General features: G+C 42.2%; 1 protein-coding gene across 1 annotated transcript in view; it reads left to right on the top strand.

The window, feature by feature from the left end:
- The first annotated feature begins 2,395 nt into the window (after window positions 1-2,395).
- The window catches only part of LOC124134238, a 99,382-nt gene continuing 77,518 nt past the window's right edge, over window positions 2,396-24,259 (top strand). The window contains exons 1-15 of the mRNA XM_048403249.1: window positions 2,396-2,858; window positions 3,476-3,549; window positions 4,137-4,278; window positions 8,957-9,021; window positions 9,593-9,716; window positions 11,920-12,012; window positions 14,402-14,613; window positions 16,577-16,699; window positions 17,278-17,417; window positions 18,276-18,396; window positions 18,688-18,942; window positions 19,740-19,937; window positions 22,124-22,246; window positions 22,718-22,821; window positions 23,940-24,055. Of these exons, the coding sequence (XP_048259206.1) occupies window positions 2,531-2,858; window positions 3,476-3,549; window positions 4,137-4,278; window positions 8,957-9,021; window positions 9,593-9,716; window positions 11,920-12,012; window positions 14,402-14,613; window positions 16,577-16,699; window positions 17,278-17,417; window positions 18,276-18,396; window positions 18,688-18,942; window positions 19,740-19,937; window positions 22,124-22,246; window positions 22,718-22,821; window positions 23,940-24,055 (2,218 nt within the window). The 5' untranslated portion in view covers window positions 2,396-2,530. The remainder of the gene's footprint in view (window positions 2,859-3,475; window positions 3,550-4,136; window positions 4,279-8,956; window positions 9,022-9,592; window positions 9,717-11,919; window positions 12,013-14,401; window positions 14,614-16,576; window positions 16,700-17,277; window positions 17,418-18,275; window positions 18,397-18,687; window positions 18,943-19,739; window positions 19,938-22,123; window positions 22,247-22,717; window positions 22,822-23,939; window positions 24,056-24,259) is intronic.

The raw sequence follows: 24,259 nt of genomic DNA, 5'->3' as shown, positions 1-24,259 counted from the left end.
GCGGGTGGGTTATCAATTTTACGACATACCGACAACGCGCACCTGTTAACGGCCGGTTTTCGGCAAACTGTAAACAAGTGCATGGCGACAGCGATTGTTTTGTCGGCTTCCTCAAACAGATTGTCAACCGATGACATCAATGTACAAGTCAGTATATATCCCGATCATGTGACGATATCGAAACATCATTTTCCCAATTTCAACCAAAGTTGCAATGTGTATGCCATCCGATCACACGGTAGATCGAAATATAGATATAGATACACAACCAAGCTGTCATTGTCAGATCCTGTCATATGTTTTCGGTGGATGTAACGAAAACGGCCCATTCGACAATTGCCCCTTGTAAAATGTGTTGATGATCGTACTCATTTATTGGAGAATATTTTCAGGAAAAAACAATAAAGTACGAATTAAATATTATTTATTAAGAATACCATATTAAGTACTCAAACGAGCGTTCACATGTCACTTACTCAGAGACATATAAATTTTGTTTGACCGAATATATTTCCCATTCATATTAAAAAAAAAAAAAGCGTGCATAAAAATTTGGGATTAAACAATAAAACTAAAACATGTTTTCCGTGGCAACATCGTATGATCAGCTTCTGTAGAATTGCACTTTTTGGAATCCTATATGTCATCTTCAAAGGAATACAATGCTCCAACTCATATAGCTGTCTAGCCAGCGCCATTTTAATTAATTAGCCCACGTCATCATCAGATGCAAACAAACTGAGCTTCCGACCAGCGATGGGGCATCCCCTTGAATCCTCCCATTTGATTACAGTTTTGTAGTTTAGTATACAGCAAATACTTGTATGTGTTATTTTTGCAACAATGAAGTTCAGCTCATATATATACTCAAAACAGCATTGGCCGTTATTTAATATGTTCCAGGCAAATAGCAACAATTACTATTCCCTTCTTGTCTTCTATGTTTCATGGTATAAACCAACACCTGTGTATTTGTTGTCATTCACTTCATGCTCAGTTAACGACTTTGTTACAGGTATTATTAGGGTAGAACCACTCAGATTACCAGACAAAAAAAGTGCAAAATAATTCAATATTGTTGACCTGGGTTATAGCTAAAACAGCACCTCAGCAAAATGTCACTGGGCGAAAGCATCACCAATTGACGAAAACATCACCTCGCCTCAAGGGAAAACGGTTACTATTGCCTGGCGAAAACGGCACCTTATTTTTGTTTACCTTGGTCAAATAAATGAATTAAACTTGCATGGTAACTTGCAAACACCAGTAATTGTGTAATGTTAAAACAAGTTTACATCAGAAATTAGCCTCTACACCAACTATATTCCAAATTAGCCTATACGCAACTCAACTTATTGTGAAAACATAACATCCTTTGAAGTAAAATAAATGAAATTAAACTCACATCGTCTCTTACAAACACAGATAATTGTGAAATGTTAAAACAAGTTTACCTTAGAAATTATAGCCCCCTACTCCAATTTACTCGCTGACTCTGATTGGGCGGCGCAGCTAACTTATTGTGAAAACACTGTACGCCTTGTAGTTTAAGTGCCTTTACTCAATTAAACTTAATGTCAAGAGGCCTAACATGGTGCTGTCAGATCACAATTTTGGTGCCTTTTCAACCAGCAAAATGATTGGGCCATTTTGGCATGTGGCCATTTTAGCCAGCCCTGTTTTGGGATGCCTTTGAAAAACATATTGCTTCAAACACAAACACTTCCCAAACACTGAATAATCTAAGAATCTGAAACATTGATATGACCCATAGAAATATTAGTGGATAAATATATGTTTATCATGTTTATCCAGTATATTAAGAAAAATGATAAAAAAATATTTACAGTGAGCCTTTATATATAGCTGGAATATTGCTGAGTTTGACATTAACAAATGTAAATAGTACAAGGCCTGTTACCAGAGATCTTCTCCCTGCCTGGTAGCTAAAGATTTCACTATGATTGTACTTGGTTTCCAATCTTGTAATGTTAACCACTTCCTTAGTTTCATTTTCTTTTCTTATTTAGAATTGTGACAAATGAATAAAATTCAGTACAGAAGATATCTTCAAGGAGTTTAAACCAGTAAGGAAACCTTATCTGTGACCATGGATCCAAAACCTCCTTCAAGACCTTCATCTGGGTCAAGGTCACGCCCTGGCTCTGGAACAAAGGCTAGGGCTCCTTCTGGTTCAAAGTCTTCACATACAAGTGCACGTCCATCATCAGCCACGCAGAATGCTGCCCTTGCCCCTGGAAGTCAGTCTCCAGCACCCAAGCCTGCTGTCCCAACAAGTCAGTCTTTATCTACCAAACCCACTCCAACTGCTCAGGCACCCCCACCCCCTCCAGGACCCCCTCCTCCTTCAGCCCCACCCCCACCCCCTCCAGGACCTCCTCCTCCCCCAGGTCCAAGTTCAGCCCCACCTCCACCCACTCCAGGACCCACTCCTGGTTCTAATAAAGCTACAGAGCCAGCCCCTATTACGTTAAGACTACCTGAAGACGAGCAGCCATCAAAGTCAAAGATGGGAAAGGGTGGTTTTCAAAAGAAGAAAGCTATCTCTAAATCAACAGCTGAAAAGCGTTTACAACAAGAGACACAGGCGATGTCTTCAGAGGAAATCACTGCTGATATATTTCTTGATAGTGAACAAGTAGCTGAACAAGAGACTGAAGCCATAGACAAGAGCATGCCTTTGACTGAGAGTAGCAACCTACTGATTGCCCTGGATAAGAAGAAAGAATTGGGAGTGTCCAAGTCGGATGTTCGTCCCACTGTGTTCCAACCCGAGCAACTTTTGGCCCAGAAGAGACGCCTCAGAAGTGTCAGCACAAAGGCAAGATTTAATCCAGGTGAGAAACGGGAATGTTATACTGCTGGAAATACTCCATCTAGGCTCCGTCTTCTGTTGTGCCCGCGTCTGTCCATGGGTGACTGTGTGTGTGCATGTGTGTGTGTGTGCGTGTGTGTGTGTGTGTGTGTGTGTGTGTGTGTGTGTGTGTGTGTGTGTGTGTGTGTGTGTGTGTGTGTGTGTGTGTGTGTGTGTGTGTGTGTGTGTGTGTGCATGCTCCGCGTTAAGTAACAATTAACAAATAAACCATCTTTCATGCATATACTGTGTCTTTTTGTAGTTGTGCGTGTATGTGCATGTGTGCGTGCATGCTCAGCGTTAAGTAACAATAAACAAATAAACCATGTTTCATGCATATACCGTGTCTTTTTTCCTCACAACTGTGTGTGTGTGTGTGTGTGCGCGTGTACGCGTGTGTATTTGTGTGTGTGTGTGTTGGTGTGTGTGTTGGTGTGTGTGTGTGTGTGTGTGTGTGTGTGTGTGTGTGTGTGTGTGTGTGTGTGTGTGTGTTGGTGTGTGTGTGTGTGTTGGTGTGTTGGTGTGTGCGTGCATGCTCAGTGTTAAGTAACAATAAACAAATAAACCATGTTCCATTAACATATCTGCTCAATGATTCAGTTAAACTGGGTCGGCGAGACATCCTGCGTGACTATGACTGGAACATGGACTTCCTCCCTCTGCCTGCTGTGTCGGTGAGTCCAGTTTAAGATTTAAAGTTATGATCGTTATGATTAATTGATATATGATGAGTTAACTGATTCATGATATTTGATGAATTAATTATGATATATGATATATGATATATGAAGTATCAATTATGATTCGTTGATAAATGAATTAAAATGTTTATGTTAAGGGATGAATTATTCATGACATATGAAGAATTTATTATGATGAATTTATACAGGATGAATTATTTAGGAGGTTCTTCATCTATGTTTCTCTTTACAAGAAGTCTCATGAAGACCCGGGGTAGTATAGGTCTTCACCAACCAATGCTTGCCATAAAGGCGACTAAGCTTGTCGTAGAGGCAGCCAGGCTCACTGACTTGGTTGATGCATGTCATCGTACCCCAATTGCGTGGATCGATACTCATGATGTCAATCACTGGATTGTCTGGCCCAGCCTTGATTATTTACAGACTGTCATCATACAGCTGGAATATTGAGTGCGGCGTTAAACAACAAACAAACATTGACAAAAGCCTTCCTCATTTAATCAATGACCCACTAGGACACTTGTTGACCCTGCAGTCTCCAATATACGTATCTGCTGTAGGACTCGATACGCAACGAAGCAGTAACATCAGACCTTGTCTCCCTGGACTTCACGGGCATAGAACAACTCACCGACTGCCTTTTCTTCATGTTCAAATCTACAAGATCAAAATTCCCCTCCATGCAGAGGTTCATTACGAATGGTGAGTCTACGGAAATTGTACAAGACTCTATTCTACAGTTGTCCAAACCCTAAATCCCCCCACAGTGTGAACAAAGTTATCATTTCCACCTCGTTTTGGACATGTTTGATTTGTTAAAAAAAAATACCAAACCACAAATATTCCTTCGATAGTACATTCTTGAGTACCGGTATAGTGTGCACTTTTTTTTCCAAAAACACAGCTGCGTAGAAGGGGGTGCACATTATACATGCAGTTTTGATGGGGTTTTTCCCCTAACGCAAAGACATTACCTTGAGCACGTAACACCAGAAATACCATGTCAACAAATCCATACTGAAGTACGCAAATTAATCATGTCATAACACTGTCTGGCTATAAAAAGTGTTCATTGTATATCTGGACTTATGTTTGTAACTTATTTCATTAATTTTATTCAAAATTCCTTTTAATTTTAATTAATTTTGGCAAAATCGTGTGTGAAGCGATCAGAAGTACGCACAACTCACCATTATTAACAGCAAACATGGTCAGATTACCGCTATTGATGCCTTGAAACAAACTTTAGTTGATGAGGGACGTTCAATAAGTTTTGCAACTTCACCTGCGTGGGAATCTAATTGTTCCATGTGAAAAAAATAACCGACAATAGCGATCAGCTGCTGCTACACTTAGGGTTATTATTATTTGAAATATATTTAGTAAAAGCTGCAACTAAAATAACAAGATATTGGAATATGTTATTCCTGATATAGTTTCAGATATAATTTTTGCCGATCCTTGCATTAAAATCCTGTATCACTGGGTGTTTTGACCGAATCATCGGTAGATTCCAAGAAAACGTGCGTACAGCTGATTGCTGTTGCCGGCTTAGTTTACGAGAAAATACACAATGTTATCTTAATCCCTGGATTCAAAACAATGCCTAGCAGAACAAAAAATACAATTTTAACAGCAAATCAACATGCCTGGTGATTTTTTTATCTCAAATTTCAAATTTGTACTGACAAAGTTTCCTATCACCTATTCGTATACCAGAAATTGCTGAAGGGGTACGGTGTAATATTTTTCTGTGCATAATATTCACACAAAAAATCCAAAAATACTGAATCAGCTGGAGGGGTTAGCGCATTATACTTGGGTGCGCACTCTACTCAAGAAAATACGGTACTTCCGTTTGGCTGTGGATGCCATGGTGTCAGAAGCAATAGTGTATAAAATTTCCACAACAAAGAAATGGCACAACCTTAAGCCCCCGTTACACTATCAAAAGCTATCATTTTGACCAAGTTTTTGATAGTGTAACATGCCGTCAAATACTTTGACAAACCGATCCTAACTGTGATCAAAGTTTGATGACGTTGATTTAATTTAGCCAATCAGACTGCAAGGAATTTTACCCCTTTTCAACCGGAAGTGCATTGAGTTAAGTCAAAATGAGTCAACTATTTTGGACTGACGAGAATTAATTGTTTGTTTCAACAATGAGCAGCCATTCTCGGGACCAAATCTGCCTTTGCCTACGCCGCCTTCTCAACAGGCTATACACAAAATACTGTATTCACCGTAATAAGCGCCCCGCTCTAATGAGCGCCCACGGCGATATTTGCTAATATATTGGCTAGTGAACAATCCCAATTAGCACCCCTTCCGATTGATCAATGTACAAAAGACTTATTTATTCGCCTATAATACGCACTCGTGAGTTATATGCACCCTTAATTATGGGCAATTAAATTCTAGAAAAATATAACTGTCGTATATAAACATTTCAGGCTGTCAGCATAAACCACAAAATTTATCTTTCAACTCTCTTTTTTTCACCAAAATACTATTCTAATAACAGCCCCCTATTTCTAATTTTGAGAGCGCCCTGGGCGCTTATCACGTCGAATACGGTACATATGACAACAGCAAATAATTCCTCATCAGTAGCATCCACCTGGGCAAGATAATTCCAACCAAAACTTTGACGGCTTGTCAAAAACTTTTTGACCAAGTTTTTTATCAAAGTTTTTGATAGTGTAAAGGAGGCTTAAGTAACTTACTCTCCATGATCCTGGTGCTGGTCATCTCACCTCATTCTCTACACACAAATGAAATACTGTAAATCTTGAAATTAACGCAAGCTTGAATTAAATGCGAAAAATGCGAGTGGCCTTTGTTGGCATTAATGAAACTTCACATTTGTGTCTCTCTCGCTCCAATCAGTGAACTGTTGTTGGTTCTATTATTTTATTGCCTTTGAACTTCCTCTATGCCAGTCAACAGAATAAACGTATAAACCGTTCGTTGTTTTTAAGAAAACACTGTTTATTGTTTTTACGGAAGTGCTCTACTCATCACACATATGCGGTGCTATTTGCTGTTTGATTGGATTAAAGATAGGTTGGATTAAGGTAGGATATATATCATTCCACTGGGGATGGGATGGGGGAGTCGCATTTTTGGTTAGGGGTCAGTAGTCATATTAATTTGGAGACGCATTAATTTCAAGATTTACAATATACTGATCTGAATGCTTCGCTCACTCATTCTGGAATTTGGAAGCCTCGACACTGTTTGGCTTATTAGGAAGGAGTGTCCTCAGCCCTTCAGCCACAGAGGAATAGTATTGGAGTCATAGATCTGATTTTAATGATAGTGGGGGAAAATTGCATTTGGTAGTGAGAAAATATAGAATTGATATTTTTGTTGAAAATATGTCGACAAGATGATTTAGTTATTGAGAACCATTTGATTACGTTTTTATATGCTTACATGTTAAGCGGGGTGCATTCAGCACCTCCACACCCCTCACCGCCTCTGGATCCAGTGTGTATAGGGTGTCTCCTTCCTAGCTGTCTGTTAAACAATTTGTCTTGGAGTGTTGCTTTCATGAGCTGCCACGATCTGCTATTTATGGTTTGAATGTGATGGGAGTGTGGGGTATTTTAGAAATGATATCATATCGTGTCTGAATGAACAGTGGGGTCAGACATTTAGGGCGCAGAGTACAGAGTTATGTCCCTTCTACATTCCAGAAAGCAATATTTCTGTTTTCTCAAATATATATCATAGTGAAGCAACAACACATGTAATAAAATTACAGATAATTAACATAACAGCTTTCTCACAATGAACACACTGCCAAATCTATTGAAAATTACATGATAATAATCAGTGATATCTGAAATCTGTGGGGCAGTTGAGCAGCCTAGTGGTTAAAGCGTTCGCTCGTCTCGCCGAAGACCTGGGTTCGATTCCCAACATGGGTACAATGTGTGAAGCCCATTTCTGGTGTTCCCTGCTGTGATATTGCTGGAATATTGCTAAAAGCGGCGTAAAACCATACTCACTCACTCACTCACTATATAATAAGGCAGTGGGACCTCTGCTCAGTTCGTCACTGATTCCCTCTTCTCTCTTCATCAACTTCCGAAGTTAAGGGGTTACTAAAGCTCACAAGGTATGTCCTGATCCCGAAATCACTGCGATTGTTGAAGGCTTTTACAAAGAAGACCAGATACGAAAATTATATCACTGACTGACTGACTGACTGACTGACTGACTGACTGACTGACTGACTGACTGACTGACTGACTGACTGACTGACTGACTGACTGACTGACTGACTGACTGACTGACTGACTGACTGACTGACTGACTGACTGACTGACTGACTGACTGACTGACTGACTGACTGACTGACTGACTGACTGACTGACTGACTGACTGACTGACTGACTGACTGACTGACTGACTGACTGACTGACTGACTGACTGACTGACTGACTGACTGACTGACTGACTGACTGACTGACTGACTGACTGACTGACTGACTGACTGACTGACTGACTGACTGACTGACTGACTGACTGACTGACTGACTGACTGACTGACTGACTGACTGACTGACTGACTGACTGACTGACTGACTGACTGACTGACTGACTGACTGACTGACTGACTGACTGACTGACTGACTGACTGACTGACTGACTGACTGACTGACTGACTGACTGACTGACTGACTGACTGACTGACTGACTGACTGACTGACTGACTGACTGACTGACTGACTGACTGACTGACTGACTGACTGACTGACTGACTGACTGACTGACTGACTGACTGACTGACTGACTGACTGACTGACTGACTGACTGACTGACTGACTGACTGACTGACTGACTGACTGACTGACTGACTGACTGACTGACTGACTGACTGACTGACTGACTGACTGACTGACTGACTGACTGACTGACTGACTGACTGACTGACTGACTGACTGACTGACTGACTGACTGACTGACTGACTCACTGACTCACTCACTCACTCACTCACTCACTCACTCACTCACTCACTCACTCACTCACTCACTCACTCACTCACTCACTCACTCACTCACTCACTCACTCACTCACTCACTCACTCACTCACTCACTCACTCACTCACTGACTGACTGACTGACTGACTGACTCACTCACTCACTCACTCACTCTGAAAACTGACATGTGACATGTGACATCACAAGGACTACCCCTACCCCTCCTTGTGGGTTCACAATGTTGGAAGCATTTAAGATTTACATCACTTCGAGCTTTCCTCTCACATCAACCTGACACACAGCAATATAGCTGAAATACTCCCTGTGAAGGAAGTTTACAGTTTACCTACTTTGAGCGCAATAACAAGTTGCTATTTGTTTCAGGGTGTGTTCATTTCAGTGACCAAGGGCTGTCATGGGCTGCGGAGCTATTTCCGAAATTATTAACGGTAAGCTTTGAAAACAAAATATTTTGGTGGGGAACCTGTACATATTGTTATCATGGTAATGAAGATATATATACACATAGCATGAATTCTTTGTGAAGGTAAAATATATTTTATCTAATGCTGAGGATGCAGAACACAACTGTCCTCATTCACTAACACAAATTTACAGATACTTCAGTAACCAGATAATCTCCTGGCTATTCTGGGCTCCTAAACTGAGGCATGCATCTGAGTATGATTAATTATTCATTTACATAATGAATTTACTTGGATTCCAAATGTATCTAGGACTTCAAATTAACTCGTTCACCAGCAGACAAACTATTTTTGTTATTGAACATATTTATCTACAACTTTGTGCAATGCTTACACAACAACAGTTGTTTTCAAATTATTTTATGTCCTTATCATTGTGTACACTATGACTTTTCTAACTTCAAATGTTGCAATATATTCCATCAAACGTGCTCTATGTAAACCAAATCATCCTTAGTCTATAAACTACTTGCAGCATCAATTCTGTATGTCGATGATCTATATTCAGCAGAGAAAGGAATCTATATGTTTCTAGGCAGAGTTTTACGGATGTCCTAAGATAACGGAGAAAGGGATCTATATGTTGGCCAAGAAGTGTCATAAGCTGATCAACCTGTCGATAGTTGGGACTGGTGTTTCCAAGCTGCCATCACAACTATGTAAGAACATTACTGTCAATTTATTCTATTCAAAGATATACCCATGACCTGTTACGTTGATAGTGTAGCTCAGTCTGGCAATGGTATCCTGTCACAGATGCCATGGCTACTTTTAATGTGTCACTTGTTGAGGCTTGTGCAGATGTAAGATGGAAATAAATGTAGAAACGTGTCTGGCAAACCTCACCCCTAATGGCTGAGTCTATATCCATCACTGAGAATACTAGTACAGTCCTCCTTGGTTATGATGGCCCTGTTTATAATGCCACCCTCGTTATAATGCCACATTTTTCTCAGAATGGATTTCGGCAGTGCATACTTTCCTGGTTATAATGCCAACCTTGTTGTCATACCACTGCTAGTGTATTTCATGACAAAAGTTCCAATTCCCTTGTTATAATGCCATTATTTTTAACAGAAAAACAAAGCTGTGTGATGTGTGATGTGCTTCACCTCATCATACCGACTTCAGTTCATAGGAGGCCTATTTCAGACAGATCTGGACATCCTTCTGGTTCCCCGGGCTCCTGCCCCTCCGCAACCCTTCACACTTCTCCAGTGGCAGGTGCTTCTGGGGCTGCTTACAACGGCTTACGTCGGCCCAGGACCTGACCATCAGAGGACACCTACACCTGCATCCCATCCAACAGTTCCAAGTGCCATACATCAGATGTCAGGATCTTTGTGTATCCATCCCTGTACAGCCTCACCTCAGGCTGCATCTCAGTTGGTGGAAGGTAGAGTCGAACGTCTTAGGAAGATTCTCCTTGCCAGAGCTGTCACCATCTGTTCATAGATGCCTCTCTACAGGGTTGGGTCCGCATCTAGAGGACCAAACAGCTTCAGGACTGTGGTCTGACTTGCAGCGCACATGGCACATAAACAACCAGGAATTGGATGCACTCATCCTTGCGACATCACACTGGCAGGATCGCATACAGAACACCCAGCTCATCATCTCAACCGACAACATCGTGGTGGTTTGGTGGCTGCACAATCAAGGGACAACTTGCTCTCATTCTTTGCTACAGCAGATGTTCCAGTTCTTCTATCTGGTGGATCGCCTACACCTGCAATTCCTTGTCCAGCATATCCCAGGATGTCAGAACATCTTAGCAGATGCTCTATCACGGCGAGACAAGGTGGCTTCCACAGAGTGGAAACTTCATCCGAAGGCCTTCAGTCTCATATGTCAGTGTCGCGGTCATCCAAATATTGACCATCCGATTTAGATGCATTAAGGAGTAATGCAGGATAAGTAAAAAATATGGTAAAATCTAAATCTTTTTACATTTGTATACTTATCCTGCTTTACTGTGTCTGAGGGGCCCACCTGACTCTGAGCTGCCTCCCCACGATGTCCTCAGACTCCGAGCTGCCTCCCCAAAATGTCCTCAGACTCCAAGCTGCCTCCCCACGATGTCCTAAGACTCCAAGCTGCATCCCCACGATGTCCTCAGACTCCGAGCTGCCTCCTCACGATGTCCTCAGACTCTGAGCTGCCTCCCCACGATGTCCTCAGACTCCGAGCTGCCTCCCCATGATGTCCTCAGACTCAGAGCTGCCTCCCCACGATGTCCTCAGACTCAGAGCTGCCTCCCCACGATGTCCTCAGATGTTACACTCAAGAAGTAATGTGAAGATACATGACGTTATCATTTCCATGGTCACGTGTGCGCTCCGCGATGTTGTCTGCCTCACAACTGGTTGGAACAAATTCTTCTTCAGCTGGACCTCACACAGCTTTGTTTTTCTATTAAAAGAAACTAACCGCATTGATTTCATTTGTTTTCACAGGTAATCTTCACACAGAGAATCATTCCCTTTCCTCAAATAACAAACAAATTAGTTTGACATTAATGATTATATCCTTTCTATAGGCTTAATTAAATTAGTACTTCTTCATTCCCAATTGATCTCAGAATAAATAGCTTGGATTGAGTTCATGTGTCTCGGTTCTTTATTAATCTTCCATAAACATGTATCATGTCAGTAAGGTTTGGTCATCACCTCCCTGGTTATAGTGCCACCCTGGATATAATGCCATAGTTTCCATTGGTCGAAAGGCAGCATTATAACCAGGGAGGAGAAAACAGAACATCACAAGAAAAGTTCTGTAACATTCTTATTTGAGTTACAAAATTTCTTGCCTAATGTCTTGACATCGCTATGGGCAAGCAATAACACTGCTCTTGCTCCCCAGGTGAAACGAAGGTGTCCCAGGTGAAGGTGTGTGCCTGTCCTATCATCTCGGGCTCCCCCAGGTTTCCCATGACCCCAAGTGTTGCAAGTAAAGGTAGGACAAGGGTCTCTCATTGCCATGGAGGGAGAAGGATAAATACTAAAAATATCTGTGAATTTTGTTTGATTAATTTTCCCTTATAAAATTGTTCATTTATTCAGCATTACATAACGAACAAAAAGTTGGAAATACGTAAGGTTCTATGTACTACAATATGGTTGATGCATGTCATTGTATCCCAATTGTGTGGATCGATGCTGATGATGTCAATCGCTGGATTGTCTGGTCCAGACTCGATTATTTACAAACTGCCATCATATGGCTGGAATATTGCTGAGTGCAGTGTTAAACAACAAATAAACAACCAAACATTGACTTTGTCATTATATTGTTTTCTTTGTACATTCATCCCACCATATTTTGTGTAAACATCATGATATGTTAACATATTGTACTCTATGCACTTACTAAGCATTCACCTGATGACGGAGCGTCCTACAAATAATAAAAGAAGTTGCTATCAATAAAAAATTGTCATGTATTCCTATAACAGTTATTGGCAGAATTTCTGCAAGTGAACAGTGCATAATTTGTACTTGCGGGAAAAAGTTACTGTGCTTCATACAAAGATCAAAATTAATTTATTCTGAAATTAAATAATGTATCTTTCAATAAATATTAATGAATACTTATCCTCGACTTTAAGGGTGTGAGTGACAATCTTACGTGCATGTTGATGCACAGCACATAATTTGAATGTTTGCTTGTTTCTTGGGAGCATGATACTCACACATGTAGATTTTTTAATGTGAACAGCACACAATGATTGATTAGCCATGAGGTGCTAAAAAAACACTTTAGTTTGAGGCTTATGTAATGCCACAGCTCGCTGAAAAGCTACGTCTGCACACTGTGGGTCAACTGCAAACAGGAATGGTGCAGAACAAATTAGCCCAAGATTTTAATGTTCATCAAAACACAATATCAACATCATCAGTTTAGAGATGGAAGTGTAATGGTATGGGGTGGCATCACAATTCATGGGAGAACACAACTCATTGTTCATGGCAATTTGAATGGCGTACACAACCGGGATGACATCATTAATTATTATTTTCTACCCTTTGTGCAAATGCAGAGATGTAAAGTCACTTTGCAGCAGGATAATTATCACCCACACGTTGCACTTTTTGAGGCAGCATAACGTTGCTGCACTGCCATGGTCTGCTGTTTCTCCACATTCCTTTCCATAGAACATGTCTTGGATTAGACAAGCGGTAACGCTTGCTCAGTTGGGCCAACCTTTGGGTGACATTTGGAACAACACCCTGGAGGCTGTTTTCTGTCATCTTATGTCTTGACTCCACCTGTATCAATGCATATGGTGGTCACACCCAATATTGATATTGTTAACTGAGGTGTCATAGGCAGATCCAGAGGAGGGGTCCAGTGGAGATGTCCAGGGGAGGGGTCCAGAGGAGGGGTCTAGAGGAGGGGTCTAGAGGAGGGGTCTAGAGGAGGGGTCCAGAGGGGTCCAGAGGGGTACAGAGGGGTCCAGAGGAGGGGTCCAGAAGGGTCCAGAGGAGGGGTCCAGAGGAGGGGTCCAGTGGAGGGGTCCAGAGGAGGGGTCCAGAAGGGTCCAGAGGAGGGGTCCATTGGAGGGGTCCATAGGAGGGGTCCAGAAGGGTCCAGAGGAGGGGTCCAGTGGAGGGGTCCAGAGGAGGGGTCCAGAAGGGTCCAGAGGAGGGGTCCAGAGGAGGGGTCCAGAGGAGGGGTCCAGAAGGGTCCAGAGGAGGGGTCCAGAGGAGGGGTCCAGTGGAGGGGTCCAGAGGAGGCGCCTAGAGGAGGGGTCCAGTGGAGGGGTCCAGAGGAGGGGTCCAGAGGAGGGGTCCAGAAGGGTCCAGAGGAGGGGTCCAGAGGAGGGGTCCAGTGGAGGGGTCCAGAGGAGGGGTCCAGTGGAGGGGTCCAGAGGAGGGGTCCAGAGGAGGGGTCCAGAGGAGGGGCCTAGAGGAGGGGTCCAGTGGAGGGGTCCAGAGGAGGGGTCCAGAGGAGGGGCCTAGAGGAGGGGTCCAGAGGAGGGGTCCAGGGGGTCTGCCCCCTCCCAAATGTTGTATGTTGTTGGCAGTGAAAATGACTGAGAGAAGATTTTGATATTTTGGACACCGACCTGTTAAAAATGCAGGATCCGCCATGGGTTGTTGCACCACCATCTTTTAGGGCGTGTCTCTCTGTCTCCTGTTACCATGTATGGGTTTTTTCCAATGAATTTGTTATGATAAAACATTAATCAGACAAATGACCAAGTATTATGTTTTTTTCAATAACATAACATTTATTCCACAGTAACTTTTTTCCGTTTAGTAGATGATTAACCTTGATTGATAATGAGAACTTGAACACAGTTGAAATTGTGATGATTTTGGCCTGTGACTATGTTGACTAGATGAGGGAGACAATGTAGAATATGTGAACCTCCCCAACTACAAGATTGTGTTGCTACGGGATGTGGACATAGACGTCAGCGTGACGTCGCTGCTTACTGGCTCCACCAATCAGAAGCCTTCCCCTGGACTAGTATACACGAAGGATTGGTCACCTGACCCGGGGATGAAACATGAAGGCAAATTCAACATATTGGAGATCCCCGCAGATAGTGTGAGTGTTTCGTCAGTTTTAGCTCACCTGACTTATGTAGGGTCACACTTTATCACACATAGGTGTGTGAGTACCATAACACTTGTATAGTACCGGCAGTACAAGGTGAAGTACATCTCAGCTTTTGGGTTTTTTTTAAATCTGACAAATGCAAACTTACATGTTCTCACAAACATAAAAGGTCAAACTGCAAGACAATAGGACAAGAAGTTAAAGTACAAATTAGGGCTTCCACGAGTACTCGAGGGGTGAAACTCGACTCGAACTCGAGTACCCGAAAATAGGACGTCCTTTAAGAATATTGGTTCATGAGATCAAAATTGCCATCTAAAAGTATTAAAACATGTTATAAGTATAATTGAACTGCACTGAAATGTAGTCGTGCTGCCAGTGTAACTAAGGATAAGGCCACACAAACGGCATTTAGTTTTCTTTTTAACACTGTCTAAATCAAAATGTACCCACACGTTTGATTTTTTATCCCTCTCCATTGCCAGTGCAAATGGCGTGCTATGGTAACGTGAAACAAGCAAAACAGAGTGATCTCCCCTTATCGAGTACTCGAGTCCTTGATAACGGACTCGAGTTCCACTAAAACCGACCCGGCCCCGAGTACTCAAGTACTCTTTGAAGCCCTAGTACAAATCTGTAGCTTAGAATAGGTTCACCTGGCTTTTGAACTTAACTTTGGAACAAAATAAATAATCTGAAATGTCTTTTTCTTCGTCTTTATTTCCCCAACTTCTGACTTGTATTTTATACAACAACGTCTGTACACCAAGAAAGAAGAGTCTGGCCTTATGTTCCAACTCCAAAAAAGTATTTATGTATTCAAAGTTTATCTCTGCATATAAAACAATGCCTAGCAGAACAGGAAATACAATTTAGTGTCTAGTGATGTTTTATCTCAAATTTCAAATTTGTATTGACCAAGTGTATACAATGTAATTTTTTCTGTGGAAGACAAATACGTATTTATTGCAAATGTAGTGATTGTGTATGCACTTATGTTTTTCTTCATTCCAATTTCCCTTAAAGGGCAAGTTCACACGGAAATGAACCTATTTTTCTTGTACTTTTTCCACATTAAAAGTGTTAACATAGAAGTGTCATAGACAAAAATATAAAAATATCACAATTAATTAACATATTTTTCGCATTAAAACGATTTATATTTTTCACATTTACCAAGTGTTCTATTTCCACAACAAAAACACCATGGCTTATGCCCCTTGCAATATGACGTCATTGGTGCCAATTGATAAACATTATGACGTCATCATGCTTTGTTAGAGCCGCTTCACGTGGTGTAGGTCCAGGTGTGTGATTCTAGCGTCTCAGATGCCAGCCAGCATAGTGTTATGCTGAGTCACCACTGCGCCGGAGTGTGTCGTAGGCCATGTTGTTTTACCGCAAACTGGTACTTGATATCTTTTGCGTTGAGAATAGACAGGGACCCAGTTGAATTGGCACCAATTACGTCATAATCTAAGGGGGATAACTCAGGCCTGTTTAGCTCGAAAAACGAAGGGCTCATAACGGCATATCATTTTCACACTATTGTGAGCTTCCTACGTTCACTGTGAAAAAAATGAGTGTATATTTTCAAACACAGATACTAATTAATTCTAAAATTGCGTTTTGTTTAGAAAAAGAAAGAAAGTGATTTTTGCGTGTACACTTCCCCTTTAAAGACGGGGTATATAAATTAGCATCAATTTTGAAGGCCTTTACCGAGGGGCCACCTTATAGGCGTGATTGCTTAATAGACGGTGATATACAGTATGAACTGTGACTGTCAAGCTGGTATCCCATGTTTCAAGTTACCTGGGTGCCGTTGTTCAAACCATCCTTAGCACTACGACTGTTGTAAGTCTATGTTAAGGTATGGGAGTTACGATCACCTTAGCGTTGAGATTGCTTTGTACAATGACACCCCCCCTGGACCCTGTGTGTGTTTCAGCCCCTGGGGGACCCCCTGCTGAGCCCTGGAAGCATCGTGGTGGTTGCCTACACGCCCACAAAGACTGACCCTGCTGCCCTCAACCTCCGCCTGGCCAGAAGGGTGGCGGCTGCTTTGTCCAAGGTGAGAAGCACTGTAGGGATTCCAAGTCAGAACCACTCCCCTGTGCATCCTGCTCAGGCAAGGGAGTCAACTGACTATCAAATATTAAAGTCCAGTTTCCACCCTTGTCGAACTAGGCTGGATTTTCCAGGTTCGGTCGTAGTGCCACTTATTGTCAGTTTTATATTAATTAATATTTATGTTTTTAAATATAAAGTGTAACGGTAAATAACATTTATTTACATGAGTGACTATATCCTCCGGTCCTTATCATCATGAGGGGCGGTGGGGTAGCCCAGTGGTTAAAGTGTTTGCTTGTCACGCCGAAGGGCTGGGTTCAATTCCCTACATGGGTACAATGTGTGAAATTGCTGGAATATTGCTAAAAGTGGTGTAAAACTCTTGTGATTATAACTGTTGTATGCTCATATATGCCATAAGTCTTCTTGTCGGATGAAAAACATTCCATGAAATAGTAGCGCACAATTAAATACATTGCAATACTACATTGTTAATAAAGATTTCATTTAAAAGTTATATTGCTTGATCACCATGTGTATATATGTGAGTATAGTGAAGTAATTGTTGTTTGTGTCCAGTGTCGTGACATCGTGGTGACGTTGTTGGCTGTACAGTCCGGGAAGACAGCCGTGTCAGCAGAGGACATCTTGACTAAAGTGAAAGAGAGGCTGCAGAACTGGAAGATGGCGATCTACAATCAGCTGGATTATCTCATACAGTGAGTGATTGAGTGAGTGAGTGATTGAGTGAGAGAGTGGGTGAGTGGGTATTCCATTTTAGTGGAATCAATGATTTGTTGCTAAAGACCAAGGATTGGGAAAAATCTGTGACCCGCTTTTCTCCATGTAAGCAGTTCCATACTATGTAACAATGTTATAAGATAGGCCTTATATCCCGTCACGAAGTGGTAAACTGGTGCCTTTTGATTGTTTGGGATGTTTGAAAAATTTATTTTTCAAGTTTCAATAGCCAACAACTTTGACTTAGTCTGAAAATGGTGGTAGTGCTTGTTTCCGGAGCAGAACTTGAAAACTGTAAATATTTCTTGCCAGACATGTCATACTGGCGGGGGATATGAGTATTTCATGCTTGTTTATCTGGGAGTAGTAGGGATCAACACGATCATATAGTGATGGACGGAGTGGTCAACCTGTTCCCATTAGCTACATGTAGTCTGTGTACTGTGAAACAACAGCCGGACATTGTGCTGGGGTGTATGGGGATGGACAGGATGAAGCTGACACTGGTGGACCCTGCTTCATTGGGTAGAGTAGTATCATCAGTCACACACTCACGGGAACAGGATGTGATTATTGGGATATACTCTCTAAGATATGTGTGGGGCGGTCAGGTAGCCTGGTGGTTAAAGCGTCCGCTCATCATGCCGAAGACCCAGGTTCGATTCCCCTCATGGGTACAATGTGTGAAGCCCATTTTTGGTGTCCCCCGCCGTGATATTGTTGGAATATTGCTAAACGCAGTGTAAAACCATACTCAATCACCCACTGTAAGATATATTAAATGTATATTAAAACAGTGGTGTTGAAGTAGTCACAAAATCACCATTTATTGACAGACGATCCTGGCGCCTGGAGTGCACTGACTTTGTGGGACAGATCTCCATGGCAGCCGGAGCAGCAGACAAGGAGGCGCTGAAGGAGCTTCAGGAGAAGGACCTCCTCACAACACTCTCCGTGGTGAGTACAGTCAGTGATGAGTCCACACGAAGTGGTGAGTAATGTGTTGATGCTTCACCTGATACCCACAACAGTCCATAGTCCATAGTCCATCTGTGAAACACACAAACATCTGTGAAACACACAAACATCTGTGATATTTGTCAGGCTGCACAGGTATCATTACTGACCACAGTGTGGAACCGTATTCAGACCGGTAATGACAATTGAAACAGTCATCTTGATATCGCCTTCCATGATAAACCTTTAGGAATGAAAACTTCCTTGCACTCACTCACTGCCTTCTTTCAGAGTCAGACCGCCCCGGATGCGGCATCGATCAGCAGCTCAATCTACAAGTCCCTGGCGTCTATGAATGCCCATTTTCCGTGGATCTTCAACAAGTATGCCAAGGAGTCATTGGATGCATTGACGGAAATAAGGCCGCGAACCTACTGGAACTTGGAGCGGGTCTTCTACAATGTTGCTGATGACACGAAGCGATTTCTTAATCCCCACAACAGTTTCCAGCACATTTCGAAGTTGTTGCAACTGCAAAATACCATGGTGAGACATCACAGAAAACAATGGCCCTCTATTCCTAGGCACATGGTGGCATATGGCCCTGGGTACAGAGCACAGGTCACACATAGGAGGAAGTTTTTTGTTTTTTTTATTTGTTTTTTTTTGTACCTTTTGAGTTTCTGATGGTTTTGGTCCTACCCCACACTGTGGTGTCTCCCTGGGCAGATGACTTTGTTCAAATATGCTTCTGGTCACCCAGCAGTGAATGGGTACCTGGCAGGATGAGATGGTAATGGGACTGTTAACCTTCTAGCATGTCAGGGGCAGCTTGGTTAACCGGGTGGTCAGAATCTGTATCATCGTAGTCTGATGGCGTGTGCTCATTCACATGGTAGTAAAGAGTCCACTTGCTACAACCAAGGCCCAACTTCTTGTACAATCTGAAAAATGTCTAGAATGTTGCTACTAACTCACACCCGTGTGACATTTGAAAGATGAAAGTCCTGTAGGGATTCCTGGTGTAGAATCATGTTGACTGTAAGAGTCAACTTATTTCCATCAGGCAGTCTAGCTCTGTGGCTTGCCTGAGTGCGTGTAATAGATTATTTACTCACCTCAGTGATACAGTTGACATATTGCTGACTGTGGCATTAAACAACATTCATTCACTTAATGAATGACGCTTGATTGATTTTTGCAAAAGGCTTTCTTTTTTCTGTCTGTTGATTAACTTAACCAACTTACTTAATAGAACTAATATGACACTTGATGAAAAAAATATATAAGAGGTCTGATACACGAAAAAGCCAACCCATTGACTTTCTTTTTGGATACCCCAGGGGTTTGCACTGTACTTCCCCCACCTGAAGGCGAGTCCCTGTGTCACAGACCTGCCTCACTTCGGGGAGATCCTGCAGCAGTTCCTGTCGAGCACACCACCCCAGAAGACGAGCATCAAGTGCCTGGGATCAAACATCCCAGCCTGGGAATCAAGTCAGCTTAGTAAATACCTGGAGTCCTTTGTCAATCCAACTCAGGTGAGTCCCTGATACCTGTCGATCCAACTCAGGTGAGTCCCTGATACCTGGAGTCATTTGTCAATCCAACTCAGGTAAGTCCCTGATACCTGTCAGTCCAACTCAGGTAAGTGCCTGATACCTGTCAATCCAACTCTGGTGAGTCCTGATACCTGGAGTCCTTCCTTTGTCAATCCAACTCAGGTGAGTCCCTGATACCTGTCAATCCAATTCAGGTGAGTCCCTGATACCTGCCAATCCAACTCTGGTGAGTCCTGATACCTGGAGTCCTTTGTCAGTCCAACTCAGGCAAGTCCTCATACCAGTCAATCCGACTCAGGTGAGTCCCTGATACCTGTCAATCCAACTCAGGTGAGTCCCTGATACCTGTCAATCCAACTCAGGTGAGTCCCTGATACCTGTCAATCCAACTCAGGTGAGTCCCTGATACCTGTCAATCCAACTCAGGTGAGTCCCTGATACCTGTCAATCCAACTCAGGTGAGTCCCTGATACCTGTCAATCCGACTCAGGTGAGTCCCTGATACCTGTCAATCCAACTCCTTGTCCTTTGTCAATCCAACTCAGGTGAGTCCCTGATAGCTGAGTACCTGATAATACCACATTTCTGATCAAGTCAGGGGCGGTTGGGTAGCCTCGTGGTTAAAGCGTTGACATTGGGTTCGATTCCCGACATGGGTACAATGTGTGAAGCCCATTTCTGGTGTCCCCCGCCGTGATATTGCTGGAATATTGATTAAAGTGGCGTAAAACCATGCTCACTTACTCACTGATAAAGTCAGCTGATTGATAAGCATTTCAACATGTTAAGCCCATCAAGGTGTTCCATGTTTGTTATTGCTGTGTTCCAAGACAAGTTGACCAACATACGTCAGTCATGACTCATTGCAGCAAAGCACAATTATTAAGCTTATTCGGTTATTAGGAAGCCATCATGGACGTTTCCCACTATCACTGGCTACATATACAATAATGATGTCAGCTAGTTTGATATCATATCGCCTATAGTCATCCAAGGAAATCATAAAACGGAAAGTAATTGTTTAGGTTATCCAAAAAACAGTAAGTGTGGAATTGTATTTTTCATCCCAAACTGGCTCCCACAGGAGATATCGCTTGGATGAGATCAAGCGATATCTACACTGTAGATATCGCTGCAATGAAATTACATCACAATGCTTTGCAGACCATTGTGACATCACTGGTTACCATGACGTCACAATCAAATGATAGCCTCGGAATTTTTCCACTTTCATCAACTCGTGTTGATATATTTGATATCAAAAGACACTTGGGTGAGATTCTCTATGTCTAAATATTCAGCTAAAATACCAACAATTATGGTTATGGTTACTGGTTAAAGTATTTGCTAAATTCTGTATTACTATTTCTTCCACAAGAATGACCCCAACTGACCCCCATGATGCCACTACCACTGCATCCACAACTTTATTTTACTGTCTTACATATGTAATAAAAATAATGTTACAAGCTGAGAACATCACAGTTGCTGGTTTATATACTCACCACCAAAGAAACGTGAATGTTGGTTAATATATGAAAACTTACTCATATTCATGAGATATTAGATTGGTTCAATGCACAAACCAATGTACTGGTATGTTATGTGAACCGATGCCCATGAACGCATCACATGAGACGTCATTGCTCTACGACTTGAGATGCAGGACTTGCGTGTAAAGTTTCCAGTTTGGAAATTACGTGCAGCATATTGTGATAAGAATAAAGTCACTGTGGTAACACTTGACAGGTGGTTAATTTTGTCATCAAGCGGTACACATTGGAAACATCTCTTCTTAACGTACAAACTTCTCTTTATGATTCTATGGTTCGCGTTTCTTTTGTCGATCAGTATATAATGTGTGTTGATGGTAATATTAAGTCTCATCGTGCATATATATTTCCTTTAAATTCATTGAGAAATAGTGAAACTGTTGTGAAATTGCCATCCGTTATACCTAAACACATGCCATTACATCTAACATGTGACTGCTTAATAGCAAAGACAATCAGAGTGTTCTCCCCTTGGTGAGCCTTAATGAAACCGACCCAGGCCTGAGTACTTGAGCACTTGTAAAAGCCCAGCTGATGAAGCGTTAGCAGGAAATAAGTTTGGAATCAGACCACTTTTCTATATCCCAGTGTAATCCCAATGTTTGTGTACAGGCTGAAGGCTTGCTCCAGCTCCTCCTTAAGCTGGGTCTCATGTTGCCGTTCCCTGCCACAGACAGCTCCTCACAGTGCTACGTCCTGACGTCTCATCTTCCCACACACCCTGCCGTGGAGCTGGTGAGTGGACACACTTTGTTAATGATCATTCATGGGGATATTGTAGGGAACATGCATTATTCATATGTTTATTGTAGGAAACATGCATTATTCATATTTTTATTGTGGGGAACATGCATTATTCATATGTTTATCATGTTTATTGTGGGGAACATGTGTTATTCATATGTTTATTGTGGGGAACATGCATTATTCATGTGTTTATTGTGGGGAACATGAATTATTCATGTGTTTATTGTCGGAAACATGCATTATTTATTTTGTATGAAACATGTTATTCCTATGTTTATTGTAGGAAACATGCATTATTTATTTTGTATGAAACGTGTTATTCATATGTTTATTGTTGGAAACATGCATTATTAAAACTACTCATCTGACAGAAGCCTCTGACAGGCTTATGAATGTATGTATTGGTTTCATGTGCTGTGGCCTGAATGTCTGAGATTGCCTGCTATTATGTTATTACAGTGCCAACTCTGGGAGGACGTCTGCCCACACAGCACACTCCAGGGCCAGAAGTTCTACACATTCCTGCCTGGCCTCCCACAGTCCTTCTTCCCAGTCTTCATCAGGTAAATAGTACATCAGTATGTGACTGAATTCTTATAGGCTCCAGTGTCTAACCCTTCTCTTCATGTTGATCTGTCTAACCCTGGTTCACAAGACAGTAACATCTTGATGAGTGCTATCCTGGTTCACAAGACAGTAACATCTTGATGAGTGTGATCCTGGTTGACATGTCAATAATGTCTTCTGGTGTCTCTAACCTTGCTTTATGTATACTAACAAACCTCCAGTGATGTCTTTGTCTCCCCACTGTCAGTCATGTTATTGTTTATATGGGGGCCTTGTATTCTAAGAATAAAAGCAGGGACTTTCTGCACCATGGGATTTCTATAGCAAGTCCCCCTGTCCTAGAGATAATCTACAGAAAGTCCCCCTGCCGTAGGGATAATCTACAGAAAGTCCGCCTGCCGTAGGGATAATCTACAGAAAGTCCCCCTGCCGTAGGGATAATCTACAGAAAGTCCCCCTGCCGTAGGGATAATCTACAGAAAGTCCCCCTGCCATAGGGATAATCTACAGAAAGTCCCCCTGCCGTAGGGATAATCTACAGAAAGTCCCCATGTCCTAGGGATAATCAATGGAAAGTCCCTCTGTTCAAGAGAAATATTTTGCATTTCACACAGTCAATATCACACACATTACTAATGAAGTCTGATGGTGTCTAACCCTGCACTATATCCTAATGACATATGGCGGTGTCTAACCCTGCACTATATCCTATGACATATGGCGGTGTCTAACCCTGCACTATATCCTAATGACATATGGCGGTGTCTAACCCTGCACTATATCCTAATGACATATGGCGGTGTCTAACCCTGCACTATATCCTAATGACATATGGCGGTGTCTAACCCTGCACTATATCCTAATGACATCTGGCAGTGTCTAACCCTGCACTATATCCTAATGACATATGGCAGTGTCTAACCCTGCACTATATCCTAATGACATATGGCAGTGTCTAACCCTGCACTATATCCTAATGGCATATGAGGATGTCTAACCCTGCACTATATCCTAATGACATATGGCAGTGTCTAACCCTGCACTATATCCTAATGGCATATGAGGATGTCTAACCCTGCACTATATCCTAATGACATCTGCTTGTGTGTTGCAGACAGTGTATGAAGGTGTTTCCCCCCACTCTGTTGTGGAGGACCGGGGCTGTCTTCCAGCAAGGGCCTGTGTGGGTGCTGGTGGAACTACAGACTAACAAGGGCACCGATGTAGATGGTAGGAGCTCTACACAATGCCAAAAAGCAGTTTTGAACTTTTATGTTTATGTTTCAAAGGCGGAAATATTGTTTAAAAATGATGAGCTAGAAATTGTCACACTCAAATGAACCCATATGCTTGGTGTGTGAGATGCCCCAATTGGTATGTTTTATCATCTGAATATGCCAATTGTTTCGTGTGTAATTGTGCCAGGCCCTGCCA

This window comes from Haliotis rufescens, unplaced genomic scaffold (genome assembly GCF_023055435.1).
Source record: "Haliotis rufescens isolate VD_foot unplaced genomic scaffold, xgHalRufe1.0.p SCAF_1, whole genome shotgun sequence".
NCBI classification, from domain to species: Eukaryota; Metazoa; Mollusca; class Gastropoda; order Lepetellida; family Haliotidae; genus Haliotis; species Haliotis rufescens.
Note: the sequence above shows the minus strand (reverse complement) of the source record. Positions and strands in the feature narration are given on the sequence as shown.